Here is a 20,649-nt window from a genome sequence, read left to right on the forward strand (position 1 = left end):
CTTCATGTGCAATGTCCTTTCAGAACGTTGGTTACCATCCTAGCTATCTTAATTTTATTCACTGCCACCCTAAATAGCATGCTTGTATCAATACCATACCAATCTCGCAAGTTCTTCAACCATGAGGTTCTTCTTCATCCTGGACTGCGTTTGCCTGGTATTTTTCCTTGCATGATATTTTGTAGCAACCTATATTTGGGACCTCTCATTACATGTCCGAAATACTCCAGCTTTCTCTGCTTGATGCTTTTTATAATCTCAGTAGTCTTCCTGAGACGTTCTAGTATTGTGGAGTTTCAAATCTTCTCCACCCAGGAAACTTTTAAAATTCTTCTAGAGCACCACATTTCGAAAGCTTCAAGGCGATTTAGATCGATTTTATTCCAGAGTCCAGGACTCGACACCATAAAGTAAGACCGAGAACACGTAGCAGCGAAGTAGGCGGATCCTCAATGCCAATTTTAGGTCTCTGTTACACAACACCTTGGACATCCTTCTAAAAGCAGCCCTAGCCTGCTCTATCCCAGATCTAATTTCGCCGTGACTTTCTGTGTTACAATTTAATTGCTGTCCAAGGTAAACGATTTTATCAACTTGCTCAAGTTTGGTATTATTTACATATACAGACGGTTTTATATACTGTTGTTTACTTATTACGAGTATTTTGGTTTTCCGTATGTTCAGATCCAGACCTGCCTCCCTACAACTCTCAACGACACTATCAAGTAGTGTTTGCAGATTGTCTTGACTAGAAGCTAGGAGTACTGTATCGTCCGCATATCGCAAATTATTGATGACTTAACCGTTCACAAGTATTCCTTCTTGTTTTTCAGAAAGTGCTTTTCTGAAAATTCTTTCGGAGTAAACGTTGAAGAGCAGGGGTGACAAGAGGCATCCCTGCCGTACTCCTCTTTTAATATTAAGAGTCTGTGATTTCACACCATCTACTAAAACTGATGTTGTTTGATTCCAATATAAATTTGCAATTATTCGAATATCTCGGCCGTCCAAGCCAATGTCTTTTAGAGCTTCGATCAATATAGAGTGCTTAACACGATCAAATGCCTTTTGGAAGTCAATAAAACAACAGAATTTGTCTACAGATAGGTATATCTCGACATCTTTGCGCAAGTACATTCATTCCAAACAGTGTCTCTCTCGTTCCAAACCCGTTACGGAAACCAAACTGTGTGTCATCCAGGTATTCCTCGCATTTATTGTAGATACGACCATGTATTACCTTCAGAAAAACTTTCAATAAGTGGTTTAACAAACTGATGGTTCTATAATCAGCACAGGTTTTTGCTGTTGTCCTCTTAGCTAGAGCTATAAACAGTGAATTAGACCAACCATTAGGTAGTTGACCGCTGGTATAAATGGTATTGAAAAACGAAGTTTTAGCCTCTAACTCTAAAACATTGGTATCATTTATAAGCTTGTATATTTCAGTTGGAATTTTATCAGAACCAGTCGCTCTGCCATCTTTTGATGATTGTATGGCTTTTATAACCTCAGAGCGTGTTATTAGGGGTCCGTCGCAGTTAGTAATATCGGGAGGTGAACTACTCCTATCGTTTTCGAATAGGTTCGTGACGTAATTTTCCCATTCTTTAAGTTTGTCCTCTACTTCAAATATTACTTTACCATGTTCATCCTGTAGCAATGCAGTTTGTTTCTTATTGAAGATACCAACCGCTTCTTTCACTTTTTTATACATGTTAAACGTGTCGTATCTGTTTTCAAGTTCTTCAATGTCATGGCACTGTTTGGCTAGATGTTGACTCTTTGCTTCTCGTATTTTGCGTCGAATTTCTTTTTGTACGCTGTTATAAAGTGTTTCGTTGTTTTTCGCTAGTCGCCGTTGTTCCATCAAATCCAATATGTCATCTGTCATCCAAACCTGCTTTTTTAGCTTTGGCCTGCCTTGTAAATTTCTCACGCAGATTTCTTTTATTGTTGTTACGATTTTATTTAAGCCCCCAATATTTTCCCGTATTAAATTTTCGTTCAGTTGTCTTTGAACTGATTCCTTAACTTTCTCGTCTTGTAATTGGGCTGTATCAATATTTTGCGAGACTTCTTTTTGATCACCTTTTTTAATTTTAATTGGGTTATGCTTCGTTACCTCGCCTCGCCTAAAAAAGCATTTCATTCAATCGCAAGGAACACATTATGTAGGAGAGCCTGAAAAAGAAACAAGGCGCAGACCTGATTGAAGCAGCTTAAAGTATCTATATGGAAACAATAAATACAATAAGAACACAAAATATACAATCGCAACTATTCGAAATAACGCAAGGTGTTAGAAAAGGAGGTGGGTGAATACCAGTACTTTTTATAAAGGTATTAGATGAGAGTGAAAACATGTAAAAAAAAAGCTTTAAAAAATACTATGTAGGATGGGATAGAAAGCAAATGATAAATGTAGAGATATGCATATTTGCAGACGACATAGTATTATTTGACGAAACAGCAGGAAAACTGAAGCACAATTTAGAAGCATAAAAATAAATCAAAGAGAGATTGGAAATCATCATGTCTACCATGACCTTCTTTACAGCTGACCTAAAAAGTTCATTAGTGGTGCAGCCAAACCACTCTCTCAAATTCCGCAACCATGACATTCTTCTACGGTCTGGATTCCGTTTTCCTTCTATTTTTCCTTGCATTATATTTTGAAGTAATGCGTATTTATGACCTCTCATTAGGTGTTGTTCTGAAGCTATTTCCTTGTGGCATTTTTATAATCAACTATTTTTAATGGGAAATAAGCCACAGTTTTACAAAAAAAAAATGATTTTATTAACGTTTAGACCCCGAGTCGGGTGTCGTTGTCAAAATAAAAAATAATACTAAATTAAAAAAAATTTTTGTTGCTTAGTAAAAAATTCTTCTAATAATTTATTTAATCTGACTCATTTATATCGGCAATTCAGACATGTATTATACATTTTAAAGTAGAGGACTTTAAAATGGTATTGCCAATATATCTCATCAGGTGACCCAAATATTCGAGTTTTCTTCGTTTTATCGGTAACAAAATCTTTGGGTCTTTTCCTATCCTTCGTGTTACTTCAAGGTTTGTGACTTTTTCAACCCAACTTATCTTCAGCATTTGACGGTAGCTCCTCATCTCGAAACTATCAATATTTTTTATGTTGTTTTGTTTGAGAGTCCAGGCCTCTACACCGTATAATAGCGTGTTAAATACGTAGCCTTTTAGCATTCTTAATCGTAGAGGGATGCTTATATCTCTGTTGCCGAAGATAATTCTTCAAAAACAACAAAATATCAAGCAAAATGAAGATAATACAATATCTCTCTCTTCAATCCTGATCCCCGGAGGGAGTGTATGTCGTGTATTGTTCGTCTCCAAAGATCTATGTTCTGGTCATTTCTAATGCATAGGTCTTTTGCATATTCCTGTAATTTAATCAATCCGTCTTGTTGGGGATCTTCCTCGTAATCTTCGGCATTCCACGTTTCCTTGTGTATTGAGTCTTTCCATGTTTTATGTGTTTGCTCTCATAACATGTCCAAAGTATTTTAACTATTGGAGATAGACTTTACTGGAGAGTCGGTGGCTAACTTTTAGCTCTCTTAAAATTGAATTAGTTGTTATACGGTCGGTTCAAGGAATTTGTAGCATTCGTCTCCAACAAAACAATTCAGTAGCGTCTATGTTTCTTCTTTCCGATTATCTCAGAGTCCGATTCACATCCGTAGGTCAGTATTGGAAATATTAAGCAGTTGATGAACTTCATTTTTAACGCTCTTGAAGTTTGACAGTCTTTTCTTATTGTGGTTATTTTTTCTGAGGCAACTTTTGCTAGATCACATTTACGTTTTATTTCTTCCTATAGTGATCGTGTGTTTGTGATCAATTTTCCCAGACATAAGTATGAGCTCACAACCTCAAACCGGTCAATTGTGGTTATGTGTGGACGATTGTTATGTAGTCTATCCACTATCATGATCATTGTCTTTGATATGTTTAACTGCAGACCAAATATTTGACTTTCGTTTTCGACCAGTCTTATAAGATCAATCATCTCTGCTTGACTATTTGCTGAAAAGGCTGTGTCATCTGCGAAACGTAGGTTGTCTCTTTTATGACCATTTATTAAGATGCCCTTATTCCATCCTTCAAGTGCTCTTCTCATAATATAATATACTCCCCATATATATTGAATAATTGTGGGGATAGTATATATCTTTGTCTGACACCCCATTCTGGATGAAATTGGTTTGAAAGTGTGTCAAGCACTTTAACTGATCCTAAAATATATGAAACAATATATAGGTCAACCTTGACATACGGAGCAGAACACTGGATCTTACACAGAAGACACCAAGCAGCAGAGATGAAATGCCCCAGAAAAACGATAGCGACAAGAAGAACAGACATACTCGAAAATGAACAAATAAGAAACAGATCTTAAATTAAACCATTACTACTTGACACAATAAAGGAGCAAAATTTTCATTATTAGGTTTGGTCATATAACACGAATGAATAGTACCTAACAGGTAAGTGAAAGGAGTGTGAGAAGATTAACCAATAGGCAAAAACAGAAGAGGCAGACCAATAAAAGAGTGGAACAGCGACATAGCAGAGATATTACAAAATAAAGGCAAACCTTGGCAAGAGGAAACACAGATGGCGAAGATCAACAAGAATGGAGAAATTTCATCAAAAACTAGTTGCACCTCCCTCGACATCTAACGGTAGAAGAGGAACAATCATGTATTATGTAGGTGATGTATGGTCGTCCTCAGATAGGTGAAGCCAAGTTATAATAGGAGAAAATTAACTTGGGAATGCATGTTATGTAATTCATCATCTCTTCCGTCCACTGCTGGACATAGCTCTCTCCCATTTTTTGCCACTCTCCACGGTTCTCCACAGTTGATTACTGTGAGTGTGTAAAGAAACATACTGCGGTCGGTCAAGCGAAACGTAGAACAGGGGGCACTGAGAGGGTATCAAAGTTGCTTTCCTACGAAGGTAATTATTTCCATTTACTAAACCTGAAAATCAGTACACACATTCTAAATTAAATATAAATAAAAGTTATTATAGTCGGTCAGTTGTGTGACGGGACAGAGCCGGTCGGTCGGTCCCAATAGTCGATTGAGGAAATGAAGCATTTTGGCTCGCAATTTTTTCGTCCAGAATGGATTTACTTGAAATTTTCACAGAAGGTACGGAATAGTCCAAGGATCATTTTCTATATCATGAAGCTATCATACGCTAAAACCTTGGGGTGGTTGCCACCCCATCTCAGGGGTGGCAATTTTTTATTACATTTTAACCATGTAATTCGATGGAAAAAGTGATTCTAAGAAAAAAATGTTTGTTGCATACCTATTCTTCGTAAAACTAATATTTTTCGAGTTATTTGCGCTTGAAAATAACAGTTTTTCGACAAAAAAATCGACTTTTTTAGAGGGTTTTTTGGCAATACCTCGAAAAATATGCATTTAATAAAAAAAAACCGTGGACATTAAAATTGTATCTTTTAGCAACACAAACCAAATTCTTTTCCAATAATATCTTTAAGACCAATACAAACCGAGATACGGCATGTTAAAGGTTAGCTTTTTTCGTCAAATGCATAATTTGAAATGTTCAAAGCCAAATAATGGGAAAAATTTGCATTTTTCGAGGAAAACTTGAATAATCTTTTACCTGCTTTTCTCTACGAAAAAATCAGTGACAACAACGCCCTAACTACCTTCCTAATTCAAAATTGACAAGAATCAAGAAAATTTAAAAAACATTTTTTTTCTTAAAATCACTTTTTCCATCGAATTACATGGTTAAAATGTAATAAAAAATTTCCACCCCCGATATGCGGTGGCAACCACCCCCAAGGTTTTAGCGGATGATAGCGGCATAATAATATAGAAAATGATCCTTGGAATATTTCCTATCTTCTGTGAAAATTTCAAGTAAATCCATCCTGGACGAAAAAATTGCGAGCCAAAATGCTTCATTTCCTCAATCGACTATTGGGGACGACCGACCGGCTCTGTCCCGTCATACAGCTGACCGACTATAATAACTTTAATTTATATTTAATTTAGAATGTGTGTACTGATTTTCAGCCTTAGTAAATGGAAATAATTACCTTCGTAGGAAAGCAACTTTGATACCCTCTCAGTAACCCCTGTTCTACGTTTCGCTTGACCGACCGCAGTATGTTTCTCTACGCACTCACAGTAATCAACTGTGAAAAATCTAGCTTTGGTAAATTCAAATAGATTTTTCAGCGCTGCCTCGAGTCTTTTAGTCTCGCTACGTGTCCTGCCCAATTCCATTTCAGCTTGTCTACGTTCGACGACATCAGTGATACCTGTTTTTTTCTTCAGGTCTTGGTTCCTCATTTTGTCTTTTTTTGTCACGCCGAGAATCGATCTTTCCATGCGCCTTTGTACTAGTTGCATTTTTAGTGCTGTTGCTTTTGCGAGCGTGAGAGTTTCTGCTCCGTATGTCATAATAGGAAGAACGCATTGGTCTTCCGTTTCATAGCTATCGGGGTGTTGTTCTTAAATATGTCTCTTAGTGAACCATACGCCGCCCAAGCAAGTGTTATTCGTTGTTGAAATTCACAGGTCTGATTATCCTTGCTTATTCTGATTTCTGATGTTATTTACGTGGCAGTCCGATAAGTACTTAGCCTACCAAAGAAAAAGGAAAATTTTGGAAAACTGACAATTTATTTCTCTACATAGTCTCCTTTTAGCTCGATACACTTGACCCAGCAATGCTCCAACTTCTTTTTAACCCGTCTGAAAAATACCTTTTATCGAGGTCTGCAAAATAAGCTTCCGTGGCGGCTATGATCTTCTCATTCGACTTAAATTTCTGCCCAGCGAGTGTCTTTTTCAAGTTTGGAAACAAATAGTAGTCGCACGGAGCCAAATCTGGAGAATACGGTGAATAGGCAAGAGGTCGTAGCCCGATTCGACCAATTTGGTCATGGCGTAGGTGGAGGTGTGAGCCGGTGCGTTGTAATGGCGGAAAAGCACTTTCTATTTGCCAAATGGGGTCGTTTTTTCTTCAATTCGGCGTCAAATCGGCCCAATATTTCGGCATAATAGGGCCCTGTGATCGTTTGCCCTTCTTAAAGTAGTCGATGTAGATCACATCTTGTGAATCCCAGAAAATTTTGGCCATCCCCTCGGCCGATTGGACAGTCTTGGCCTTCTTCGGAGCACGTTCACCGGGTGCTGTCCACTCTTTCGACTGCTCCTTGGTTTCTGGTGTATACCAGTTAATCCATGTTTCGTCGACGGTTATGAAACGACGTAAAAACTCCTTTGGATCATACTTAAATAGCATCAAACACTGCTTTGAAGTGGTCTCACGGTTGCGCTTATTGTCTGAAGTGAGCAAACGCGGCACCCATCGCGCCGACAGCTTTCTCATACCCAAAATTTCATTGAGGATATGACCTAGTACACGGTCTTTCGAGATGCCTACTGTGTCAGGTATCTCGCGCTCCTTCAATTTTTGACAGTTGCCATCGAAGAAGAGTCACCGTACACAGCATCCAAGCGCTCTTTGATTTTGCTGCGTGATTTCCCTTCCAAAAACAAGAATCGAATCACCGACCGATATTGCTCCTTTTTCCATTTTATTAAAATCCGCGGACACGCTGACTTTCACACGCAATCACAACAATACTATAATTTCGATTTGCCTGAAATTTTGACATTAGCCGTCTACAAGAACGCATTAAATGACAGTACACTTCATTTGCGATAGTAGCGCCATCGGGCGGAGAGGTAAAAAGTACTTATCGGACTGCCCTAGTACTTAGATATTACATATTTACTATCCTCCTATACGGTATAGAGGCAGTCACTCTGGCTAAATCGATAGAGGGAAAAGTGGAAGATTTCAAGATGTGGCTTGACAGAATAATCCTGAGAACACACACACCCAAACTTATATGGAATCACCATGTATTTCAAAGCAATATTCATTTCTTTTGAAAAAACTTGTTATTGTTGCGAGGAATAAGAGTTTTTATTGAAAATAAACAAATCGATAAGACAATCAGATAGTACAGCTCGATACGGTATAGGTTATTTGCTTGAGTTGCAAATTGAACGCAAATAAATAAACTAACTTTTGCTTCCAAAAACGAAAATATGGCCTATATAACTTACAATGGTCTTGTGCAACAAGTAATGTTCTCACAGGGACATAGCTGTAGAGCTAGGCGTAATACAGGGCGTTGTGTCCAAAACTTTTGCTAGGTAACAGGAACTAGGAAGCTCAGAAATAAAGCAAGGGAAAATCGCCAAAAAGTAATAACGGCTCGCCACGATTTAATTGTTCAATCAGCTGGAAGACACCTACCCATTTCCCACCTTCAGCTCCAAAGGCAGCTTTTGGAAGCTACAGGTGTAACTGTTTAAGTTAAAACGATAAGAAGAAGAGTTCGTGTCCAGAAGTATACAGCAGGAGACAGTTATGGGTTTCGAGTTATCCAGGCAGCACAAGATTGATCGTCTAAATTGGTGTCTTCACCACCAAAACTGGAACAATGCGAATTGACAAAATGTACCATTTTCAGAAAAAGTCAGGATTTGTGTAAAATCAGATGACCTACGAAATCGTGTATTTAGAGGTCGAGGAAGACAAGCAAGAACGAAAACTGTCAGATCTGTTCACAAATATACAAGGGGAAGTGTAATGTTCTGGAGAGGAATTGTGATCCGTAAATAACCCTATAGTTTTCATCCTATAAACTTACATCCTATAAACATCCTATAAACTGCTCACAGGTATGTTGATAACCTGTTGAGACTCTGGAGAGGTGCAACAGGAGAAAATTTAATTTTCATGCATGATAATGGATCACCACATACCATTTTAGTGGCTAGAGACATCATTAAAGCAGAAAGTATCCCTTGTTTGGAGTGGCCTGCTTGCTCACCCGAGCTTAACCCTATAGGGTATTTGTGGGATATGCTTAAAAGAAAAATTAGAGCTCGCCGAGATCTTGAAGAATGAAGCAACCTACCACAACAAAATGTTGATAATTTGATTCGGAGCGTGCCCACGCAAACAAGCTTGCATAAGGACTAGAGGTGATAACACTGACTACCAAAAAAAAAACAAAAAAATAAATACAAATAATTTAAACATTATTCGTTTTACATTGAAATTTTTTATGCTATTGACTTTAAAACAAGTAGTTTCAATTTGTTTGTTAAATGCTTTATTGTTTTATTCAATTGTTATATGTATATTTGTTATTAGATTGTTTTAAAATAAATAATGTTTGACTTCGTGTGTTTGTTTTTTTTAATTCGCGCGGAATAATAAGAAATATCAGATGATTCCATATAAGTTTGGGTGTGTGTATATTACAGAGACAAAGTCACGAAGGAAGAAGTCTTGCGAAGGCGTTAAAAAAAAGAGAACCGAAGAATGAGCTCAGAGACGAAAACTACAATACCTTGGCCACGTGATGAGAAGAAGAAAATACGAGGAAAGCGTAGCGTTGTGCGTTGGTAGGCGACAAATGTCATGGCTGCGCAATCTCAAGGATTGGTTTAATTGCTCGTCTAACCAGATTTTTAGTGCAGAATATACATAGTCATGATGATCGCAAACTTTCGAAAGAATATGGAACTTTAAGAAGAAGTGGAATTTCTACTTAATGTTTCATTTTGAGTATTTTCTATTATTTTTTTAACTTTTAACCATTGCATAATGTGCCATCTTCTTTGAGATACCTATCATCTTCCAAAAATGATCGAGTATGAGTCACCGATAGTGTTATTTTATTTCCTGTCGAGATCTGAATTGTTAATTTCTTCCTATTGACGACCAAATGGGTCAAATAGAATCTTAAATCTAATCTAATTTCTTCTGGCCCCTAAAATACATACACAAGAGAGACGAAGGGGACACCGAAGGCAAGGAACATAAAGAATGGTCTGAAACGTCAAAACGTCACTGGGATATTATCACATGAACAAGAACAACTGTTCAAATTCAAGACAATAAAAATCACACGAGGAAGTCATGTCAATCTAAAAAAAAAAAATAAAAATGGACACTTATCCTCAATTGTATATCCAGTAAATCATGAAATATATTGACACACTTTTAAGTGATTTTTAAATAAAAAACTATTATCACAAAGGTCGAGTAGTTTGATTATTGTGTTAAATAAAAAATCCCTCTACTATATATACTGATGTTTTCAGTTGTCTTGCCTCAATTTAGTGTTTCTCCAGTTGTGAAAGCAAAATCATGATTGCATTGAAACTATTGGCTATTGTCGCTATGGCCTTTTTGGCTGAAGGTAAATTTTTAGTTTTTTTAATAGGACTTTTTATACTTAACTATTATTATTGAACCCGATGGCGCGTTTTCACTAAAGCTCTGTGCTCCACTTACGGGTTCAAGAATATTATACTTTGAGCACGTAAAGGTTGGAATAAATTCATTTTCTCGTGAATGGATGATTTTGGAAAAAATCCCGAAACAGGTCAATTTTTATTTTTAAATTACGACTTTTTGGCATATATATCATACTAGTGACGTCACCCATCTGGGCGTGATGACGTCATCGATGATTTTTTTAAATGAGAATAGGGGTTGTGTGATAGCTCATTTCAAAAGGTAATTCAATTCTCTATTCAGTAATATAAACATTAACATAATTATTTATAAAGGGTGTCAAAAAAAATTTTTTTGGATTAAATTTATTGACATAAAAAGAAGAATGTATGTAATTTATTTAGTTCAAAATACATTTTACTGCTCTCAGAAAACTGAAAATAATATTTATTTGAAAAATAATCATTGCTTTTCGCTTAAATTAAATGTACAAACTGCCACAAGGCTGGTGGGTGACCGCTTTCATATTGAATTTAAGCAAAAAACAATATTCATTTGCAAATAAACATTTTTTCCTGTTTTCTGATAGCAGTAAAATGTATTTTGAATTAATATGTTTATATTACTGAATAGAGAATTGAATTACCCTTCAAATGAGCTACCACACGACCCCTATTCTTATTTAAAAAAATCCTCGATGGCGTCATCACGCCCAGATGGGTGACGTCACTAGTATGATATACCAGTAAGTCGTAATTTTAAAATAAAAATTGACTTGTTTTGGAATTTTTTTCCAAAATCGTCCGTTCTCGAGAAAATGAATTTATTCCAACCTTTACGTGCTAACTGTATATTATACAGTGCACTGGAATAAGTGTTACCCCCTTATTAACTTATTTATTTTTAGCACATAAGCAAAACGCTCGGACAGGTTGATTTTTAAAATAATTATAGTTATTATAGGATCAATATTTCGAACTTTACGCGATCCCTCTTCAGGCGACAGGCATTGATTTTTTTAAACGGAACGGTACATCATGTGACACCTCATTTAATAGATTTTGAAATACTGATGTATTTTGTATTTTGTATTGTATTTTGTACTGATGTATTTTGTATACTGATGTGTATGAAACATGTGTATATTACTTTAATCCGTTTTGAGACAGTAGGCGCACAATTTCGGTCGAATTATTTTTAAATGCATTCATTTTTTTCGAATCCTGAAAAAACCAATAAGTAACGCAGAATGGAATATTACAGTATTATCGATGGTCGAAAGTCCCTGAGGCCCTTCTATAATGTTTATTTTAATAAGTCGCAGAGGTGGAGAAAGAGAAAATTTAGTCTGATTTTTAATTTCAAATATATCATTCAAAGGCAACTTATTGTTTACTCTAAGGGACAATTTGCCTTTGGTTATAATACAATCTTTCATTCTGCGTTAAAAATTTTAAAAAATGCTTATTAGTTTTCCTACGATTCGAAAAAAATAAATGCGTTTAAAAAGAATTCAACCGAAATTTTGCACCTACGCTCTAAAAAGGATTAAACTAATATACATTTTTGTAATCTGTATTTCAAAATCTTTTAAACGAGGTGTCACATGATGTACTTTCCCATTTAAAAAAATCAAAGTTATGTCTGTCACCTGAAGAGGAATCGCGTAAAGTTCGAAACGTTGATGCTATAATATACTATGATTATTTTAAAAGTCGACCTGTCCAAGCGTTTTGCTTATGTGTTAAAACTAAATAAGTTAATATGGGGGTCGGGTAACACTTATTTCAGCGCTCTGTATAATATACTATTATTAATCGAATATTGTGATATTGTTCTTAATATTGTTTTCGAAATAACAGTACATCACCTAGAAGACTTTCTGCCTCTTTTTTTATCCTACAAATTTTATGTGGTATTTGATTATTTTCAGATGTATCTTCACCATGTGAAGGTTCTTTAGGATGCTTTCTCTCCATCCTATCTCTGCTGTTCTTATTATCTCAGATACTCCTGTCATATTGTTATACATTTTTCTTTTTGATTTAATACAGATGTTCTTATCCCACAGCACCAAGTTCAATTTTCGTATGCAGTCTCTTGTTTGTACTAGTTTGTTTTCTATATCTTCTTTAGTTCTTCCTTTGTTTGATATTATAAAACCTAAATACTTGTACTTGTTTGTTGCTTTGATTTGTTTAGCTTCGTTTTATATCCAGCTCTTTTATTTCTGTATTCTCCATTTTCAGGTATCCAGTTTTCTTTAAGTTTTATTTTCATTCCATTCTTTGTATATTCCTGTTCCAGTTTTCTCATTATAAAGCTGAGGTCATCTTCGTCTTGTGCGATCACTATTATTTTGTCGTCAGCAAAATTTAGGGTATATAGGTATTCGTTTCTTACTGGTATGCACATTCTTTCACACTTTCTTTTCCATGGTTTAATGGTTTTTTTCAGGAATATTTTGAACAGGGTAGGGATGTGGACTAGCCCTGTAGCTATCACCTCTTTACCTTTTTATACTACTATTTAATATACCTATCTATCTATATACTACAAAGACTAATGTTACAAACTTATTATAACAACAAAGTACAAAAAACTCGAAGAAGTAAAACAAAGTTTTTTACTTTATCGTACTACATACGCAGTATGAGTATAATAGATAAAGTTATAGGATCGTGCAAAAAAAATTTTATTCAGATTTCACTTTTTTTCGACGTTTTGAGTCCCCCTGAGTCTAAAAAGCAAATAAAAAAACATGTCGGAAGTATGTACGTATGTACGTACGTATGTCGCCACCTCCCAGCAAAAACTACTGGACCGATTTCGATGAAATTCGGTATGAGTAAGTTTAAGAGAATTTTGTTGAGAAACTAAGCTTTTGAAAAAAACCTCTCAAAGGGGGGCCGAAATAGGGAGGTTATTTGGGGCCCATTTTTGCAAATTTTGACCGAAACGAATGAAATTTAACTTAAAGTTAGCTCATCGATAGGTAAATAGAAATACGGAATTTGACATTTCCAAATCCAAAATGGCGGCCAGCATGGCCGACCGCCCACCCGATACATTTCCCTACCAATCTAAAAACTTGTTTAAGATAAATTTAATTTGAAAAAACATTTATATAGCAAAGATGGGGCTATAACAAGAATATTATCGTTTTTCAGAAAAAGTTATGGGTTGCCTATATTTAAGGGGTCAAAATTTGACATAAATTTGAACTAAATTTTCTCAAAAATGACTCGAAGGAATTTGTTTATTTTTCGATATATTTTTGATATCCTATCGGTAAATTGAATAACATTGGTTATATTTCTTAACTCCTCATAGGAGGGGAGTTATGAATTTTTTATAAAAAAATATTCGAGTGCCCGTAACTACCTCTGTATTAGAAACTAAAATTTGAAATTTGGCAGACATATATAGTACTTTGTTATCTATTAGCACAATAAATTTTACCCACAATATGGCTTCCGGTTTAACCAGAAATGAAAAAAAAAATCTTAATTTTTTACATACTCTCTGTATACTTTTACACATTTTGAAATAATGTAAAATTATCTTTCCAATGACATAAAACTCGTTGCTGTAACTCAAAAACTCGAAAAGTTACAGAAAATTGAAATTTTGCTAGAATCTTGTGTGTGTCCCCTCTCACGCGGTCATAGCAGAGCATTATTATAGGGCAGTCAATGAGGGTATTTGGCTCCGAATTCCATCCTACTATATCGATGTACTTGATATTTTCACAGTAAGTAGGGAATAGCTCAAGAAACAAAATCTACCCTATATACTATGGCGCTTTTATCTTGGGGCAATTCCCACCCCTTCAAGGGGGTGGAAAATTTATTGGTCAGAATAAGCATGGAAGTGGCTAGAGAACCTATTTTTAAGCAAAAACTGATGTATACTTTTTTTTTGAGAACTCAATACTTTTTGAGTTATGCGTAGTTGAAAATTTGCCATTTTCATTTAAAAATGACACGTTTTCGGACGGTTTTTTGTGAATACCTTAAAAACTATGCATCAAACTAAAAACACTATATAATTTTTTTTTTAATTATAAATAACAAAGAGATTCGTTCCTTTGTAAATTTTCTATTTATAATACAAAAAGAGATATAGTAGGTAAAAACAGTTTGTTTTTTGGTGCATGCTTAAAGTGCTCATGCTTTTGTAGTGTTTGGAAAGGCCTTTAAAACGAGCACCGTTAAATGTCGGTTACATTCAAACTAAGCGAGACATGGTGCAAAAAAATATATGACTAATGTATTTTAAGGAAAAATGAGAAGTACATACATTTAACCCCTCATTCACCAGAATTTAAATGCATTGTTTTTCTTTTGCAATACCTCTTAATATAGTGTTATTTCTACTTTCAAAAAGTTGGACGGGTGAAAAAAATAAGATCAAATTATAGAGCGCATTTTTAAATTTTCTTAAAATTCTTTCTTTTGCTCCATGCAATTCGAAAATAAAAACGTTCTATCCCCGAGAAGTGGTGAGAACCGCCCCCATGATAAAAGCGCCATAGTATATAGGATAGACTTTGAATTAGGAGATTGGGCTTTGGGCTACTCCCAAAATTTCATTACAATCCATGCAGTAAAATACAAATATTGTAAACTATTAATTTCTCAGAAAAATGGACTAATTTGAAATGAAAGTATGACTAATATTCTATTGATTTATGCAATAATCTATAGTGTGTCCCCGAACATTTTCTCAAATGCGGGAATTAATGATGCGTAGAACCATAAAATATTTTCAAGTATACAAGGTGTTTCTAAAATATCAAAATAACGAGTAACTTTGTTATTTTTATAGAATGCCAGTATCTAGTACGATAACGATAATAGATCGGTACCATAAAGTTCTCGGGCGGCCCTTCCGTCCAGCGTTTTATTAAAAAGGTCATAATTGGACGCGTTTCGGGAGGCCATATCAGCAAAAAAAAAAGTACAGGAACATAACATCAAGAAGTGACCTACAATGTAATATTATAAAGAATCAAACGTGAGAATTTTAGTATGTGGTGACAACGCCCACCTCATTTATGGAACTTACCAGAACAGGAAGGAAGAAGAATCAACTAGTTTAAAAGACACATACCTACCTATTGTTACAAAAACATTCATCCGTATTTGCTCTTAAGCGATTTTATGATACAATGTTAAAATCGCTTAACAGCAAATACGGATGAATGTTTTTGTAACAATAGGTAGGTATGTCTTTTAAACTAGTTGATTCTTCTTCCTTCCTGTTCTGGTAAGTTCCTTAACTGAGGTGGGTGTTGTCACCACATGCTAAAATTCTCACGTTTGATTCTTTATAATATTACATTGTAGGTCAGTTCTTGATGTTGTGTTCCTTACTTTTTTTGCTGATGATGGCTCTTCCATGATTTTCCATGATGATGGTCCAAGACCTTTTTAATAAAAAACTTTGTGGTACTTCTTCGAGTTTTTTGTACTTTGTTACCTCGAGACCACATTTTTGTGAAATATGGATACTTCTCTTCATGTTTATTAATAACAATTTTAAAATATAATTTTTTTGCAGCTTCTGACTTGGACTCAGGCTATAGGATAATGTCCTGTGCTAAAAGAGCAATTACCAACGGAGTTCCAGAACTGAATATCCCAAGTCACAGTCCTGTTTATATCACCCGCAACTTTTCATGGACTGGAGATATAGGAGTTGCAAGGTACTATATGTTTTTTATACAGAAAATCCGTCTTTTTCTTGTTTTCTTGAGACTGTTTTCATGTCACATGTCTAAGTTAAATATTATGTTTATCAGGTATTAAATATCAATAATTGATTGTAATGGAACTTACATTTCAAACTTCTGAGAACGAAAAAAAGACACGGGAAAGTCTAAAATTAACACCTCACTTCCCGCCTGTTCAACATGGCAAAATTCAAATGAACACTTGGTACCGATCGATATTCAGTTAGGAGTAAAATAAATACAGAATAATTCGCTGGTAAACGAAATCAAGAGACGTATTATATTTCAGTTCGCTCAGAGAGCGCCATAAAAACCCTTACCACTTTCACTCTCATTAGACTATCTATATGACTAATGCTTTTTTAAATATTTGCTTATATATTTCCTTTTATCTTTTATGGCTTGCTTTTTATTACTGTATGTTTTTTGTTTATATTTTTAATCTAGTTTTTTCTCCTCATCCATAACATTTCTATTTTAATTTTCTTCCTTTCTTATATCTGCTGAAGTTTATCTCGGGTTATGGATTTTCTGATTTCTCAATAGTAATTTTTAATTTGCAGTTTTGTTTATTGTTCCTTAAAGTTTTTGTAGATTTCATCCAGAGTTCCCCTATAATACTTTCTTCTTGAATAACAACAACATTTAATTATTATTTTTTTGCGGCATCTGCTGGTATGGTTCGTCCGCTATAACTTTTCCCATGCGTCACGATTCATTTTCAAACAAATTAAGTCAAAACATAACGTGAAACGTACACCGATGTGTGTAGTATATAGCATAGAGTATACAAAATGTATACACACATCGACGTTCGATTCACTTTATGTTTGGACTTAATTAGTTTGAAAATGAATCGTGACGCATGGGACAAGTTATAGCGAACGAACAATATTTAGGGATACTACTTCAAAAGTTCATCTAACGTTTTATTGTCTTATTAATATTGTCATAATCATATATCTAACTCTGACTCAATCCTTTACTTTTCTCTATTTTTGACATATTTTAAAATTATGTAATTAAATGAAAGTCATAAGTAACTATGTGAGGTTGGTCATACAGCTCTCTCCCTCTCTGTTCAGTCCTCCCTTTTTAAAACATCCACCTATCTGACTAATATAATAAACTTCATGCTTTTTATCATAAACGGTTATGTATTATTTAATTGTTTACTTATTTTTATTTTTAAATGTAAATAATTGGTCTAAAACAGGTTAAAAAATGAACAATGTGCTTATCCAGAATTTTAATATATACCTATGTATGTCTTAGATCAATATTGACAAACACTATTGATTATTTATATTGATCTAGATGAATATAAAGACTAACACATATAATTTTATTTAGTGCTTCATTCGACTTCCATGATTTCATTTGGGATGGTCTTCCACAATGGAATTTGACTGCAACACAAATCAACAAGGACTCCGACCCTTATGCAGTATTTGACTTTGATCTCTCCTGGAAATGGATGAACATCTCTGGATTATTCAACGTTACAATCAGAGAGTTGGTATTGGAACAACACTATAACGGAAACATTCAGTAAGTAAAATCTGACCAATATTTTTTACTTTTTCTATATTTTTGTAGGGGGAGGGGCTACCGACTTTCCCCACACTTTATTATGTTGTTTTAATGCAAAAAAACTCTCTTAATTTTTTTTTTAGATTTTTAAGCCCAAAGGCCCCTTGCGTCAGCCTTAAAGCCCCCAAAAAACCCTTTTTAACGTATTTTGAAGAATTTTTCTCTGGCCCTTCTTCACCAAAATTTATTTGGAAAACGTCATGTTTTAGTTCCCGATGCCTCCTTTTTACCAGAAATGACCATTCTCAAACCGCTATTATACTGTAGCTTTTTAGATTTTCACATATCAAGAATTAATTTCACAATATCCGTTTTTGTTTAAGATTTCAAGGACGAAAGCCATTCCCACTTTTAGGGTTGAAATTTTATATGCACAAATTTTGTCTCTCTAAAAATTAAAATTGAAGAATTTGAGTTAAGTTCAATGTTTGTATCAAAAAGATTTGGTGTCTGACTCTATAAAAAGAATTTGAGTAGAATTGAAAATATATATTTCTTGCTTAAAAGATCTAGATTTCTTTGATGGATGGTTGCCAACTCTATTAGAGTAAATAACCTATGAACTTCTTTTTTTATGTACCATGTCCTTTCATAACGTTGGTTAGTTCCATCAGAGCTATCTTAATTTTATTCACTGCCACCCTGAATAGCATGCTTGTATCAACACAATAATTACCAATCTCGCAAGTTCTTCAACCATAAGGTTCTTCTTCGTCCTGCACTGAGTTTGTCAGCTATTTTTCCTTGCATACTATTTTGCAGCAACCTATATTTGAGACCTCTCATTACATATACAAGATACTCAAGCTTTCCCTGCTTGATGCTTTTTATAATCTGAGTAGTCCTGCTGAGACGTTCTAGTATTGTGAAGTTTCGAATCTTCTCCACCCAATTTTTTTTTTAAAAGTCATTCTTTTAAATCACCACGTTTCGAAAGCCTCAAGGCGATCTAGATCGATTTTATTCACAGTCCAGGACTCGACACCATAAAGCAGGACCGAGGACACGTAGCAGCGAAGTAGGCGGATCCTCAATCCCAATTTTAGGTCTCTGTTACACAACACCTTGGACATCCTTCTAAAAGCGGCTCTGGCCTGTTCTATCCTAAATCTAATTTCGCCGTGACTTTCTGCGTTACAATTAAATTGCTGTTCGAGGTAAACCATTTCATCAACTTATTTAAGTTTGGTATTATTTACATAGATGGTTTTATAGTCTGTTGTTTACTTATTACAAGTATTTTGTTTTTTCGTATGTTCAGATCAGTAGTGTTTGCAGATCTTCTTGACTAGAAGCTAGGAGTACTGTATCGTCCGCATATCGCAAATTATTGATGACTTTACCGTTCACAATAATTATTCCTTCTTTTTTTCAGAAAGTACATTTCTGAAAATTCTTTCGGAGTAAACGTTAAAAAGCAGGGGCGACAAGAGGCATCCCTGCCTCTTTTAATATTAAGAGCTTGTGATTCCACACCATCTACTAAACCTGATGTTGTTTGATTCCAATATTTTGCAATTATTCGAATATCTCTGCCGTCCAAGCCAATATATTTTAGAACTTAGATCAATACAGAGTGCTTAACACCATCGAATGCCTTTTGGAAGTCAATAAAACAACATAGTCCAAGTAATGAAGCTTAAAATAGGACAAAACCTCGCAATTTTTACAGAATGGATCGATTTGCTTGAAAATTTGAGAATAAGTAGTGGATAGTCCAAGGATCAAAATCTATATGATGCTGAAAGGAGCTTTTACCATGGGGTGGTTGTCACCCCATCTCGGGGGTGAAATTTCTTTATTATATTTTGACCGCAAAAGTTAGTAAAAACATTCATGCTAAGCAAAAAACGTTCTATACATTTTTTTGATAAAATTAATAGTTTTCGATTTATTCGCTATCGAAAGTGTTAGTTTTATATCGCAAAAATCAATGTTGTTAATAAGTTTTCGGCTAATAACTCCAAAAGTTTTCGTTTTATCAAAACAACTTTACTTAACAAAAATGTACCTTTTGAAACAATAAACAAAACCGTTTCTTTTAGTTTTTTTTAAGACCAATAGTAATCGAGCTATACATTATTAAATGTTAGCTCTTCTTCGTCAAATGCTAAATAATGCAGTTTCAAAGTCAAAAGACGGGAAAACTATGCAATTTTCGAGGATAACTTGTTGAAACTAATTTAAAGCATTTTAAAATATCTATCTCCAGAAATAAAAACAAAGTCTCTAGCTCAAAAATTAAGTGAAGCATATTGAAAAGAGTGTTAGTCCCTACTTTTTTCAGCGAAAAAGTGATCCGAAGCAACCTTCTAATCACCACCCTAATTAAAATTAGTCATTAACCTTATTTGGTCTTCTTTATTTTTATATTATTAATAGGTTCTAAAAGTTTGACAGGCTTAGAATGATTAGTTTTAAAAAAAATGGAGTTAGAAGCGAATAACGAATTTTTGTAGTTTGGAAAAAATGGACTTTTCTTCAGAATAGAAAGATTAGCATCAGAGATATGAAAGAATGTTTAAATATGAAATTGTAGCTTACTTAATTCTCAAAAAACTGTTTTGAAAAGTTTTTACTACAGCAAAAATTGAGTGAGCTATTGATAATTAAAACTTATAATAACATGCAAAAACCACCTTTACCAACCCTTTCAAAGTCACCTCTTTTTGCGACTGACGATTTGAAAAAGAATGAATATTAACAGGCTTATATACCTTATAAAAACCTACAATATTCTTTTTTGCCAAACTTTCTAAGATAAAAAATAGAAAAGTTACGGTTCAAAAATCAATATATTTTTTTGAAAAAAAAAAAAAAACGAGAAATCCAATTGGAAGCATAATAATGTAAGTTAGCGATGTATTTAGTCATTGGCCTTATTCATTCTTCTTTATTTATGTATTATTAATAGATTCTAGAAGTTTGACTGACTTAGAAAAATTAG

General features: G+C 34.5%; 1 protein-coding gene across 3 annotated transcripts in view; it reads left to right on the plus strand.

Annotated features, from left to right (window-relative positions):
- The first annotated feature begins 10,175 nt into the window (after window positions 1–10,175).
- LOC126883882 (uncharacterized) overlaps window positions 10,176–20,649 on the plus strand; it is a 70,356-nt gene continuing 59,882 nt past the window's right edge. For all 3 annotated transcript variants that reach the window (XM_050649578.1, XM_050649579.1, XM_050649577.1), the window contains exons 1-3: window positions 10,176–10,334; window positions 15,938–16,082; window positions 17,463–17,660. In XM_050649578.1, coding sequence (XP_050505535.1) covers window positions 10,283–10,334; window positions 15,938–16,082; window positions 17,463–17,660 — 395 coding nt within the window. In that variant the 5' untranslated portion in view covers window positions 10,176–10,282. The remainder of the gene's footprint in view (window positions 10,335–15,937; window positions 16,083–17,462; window positions 17,661–20,649) is intronic.

The sequence above is a fragment of the Diabrotica virgifera genome, chromosome 4 (genome assembly GCF_917563875.1).
Source record: "Diabrotica virgifera virgifera chromosome 4, PGI_DIABVI_V3a".
Taxonomy (NCBI): Eukaryota; Metazoa; Arthropoda; class Insecta; order Coleoptera; family Chrysomelidae; genus Diabrotica; species Diabrotica virgifera.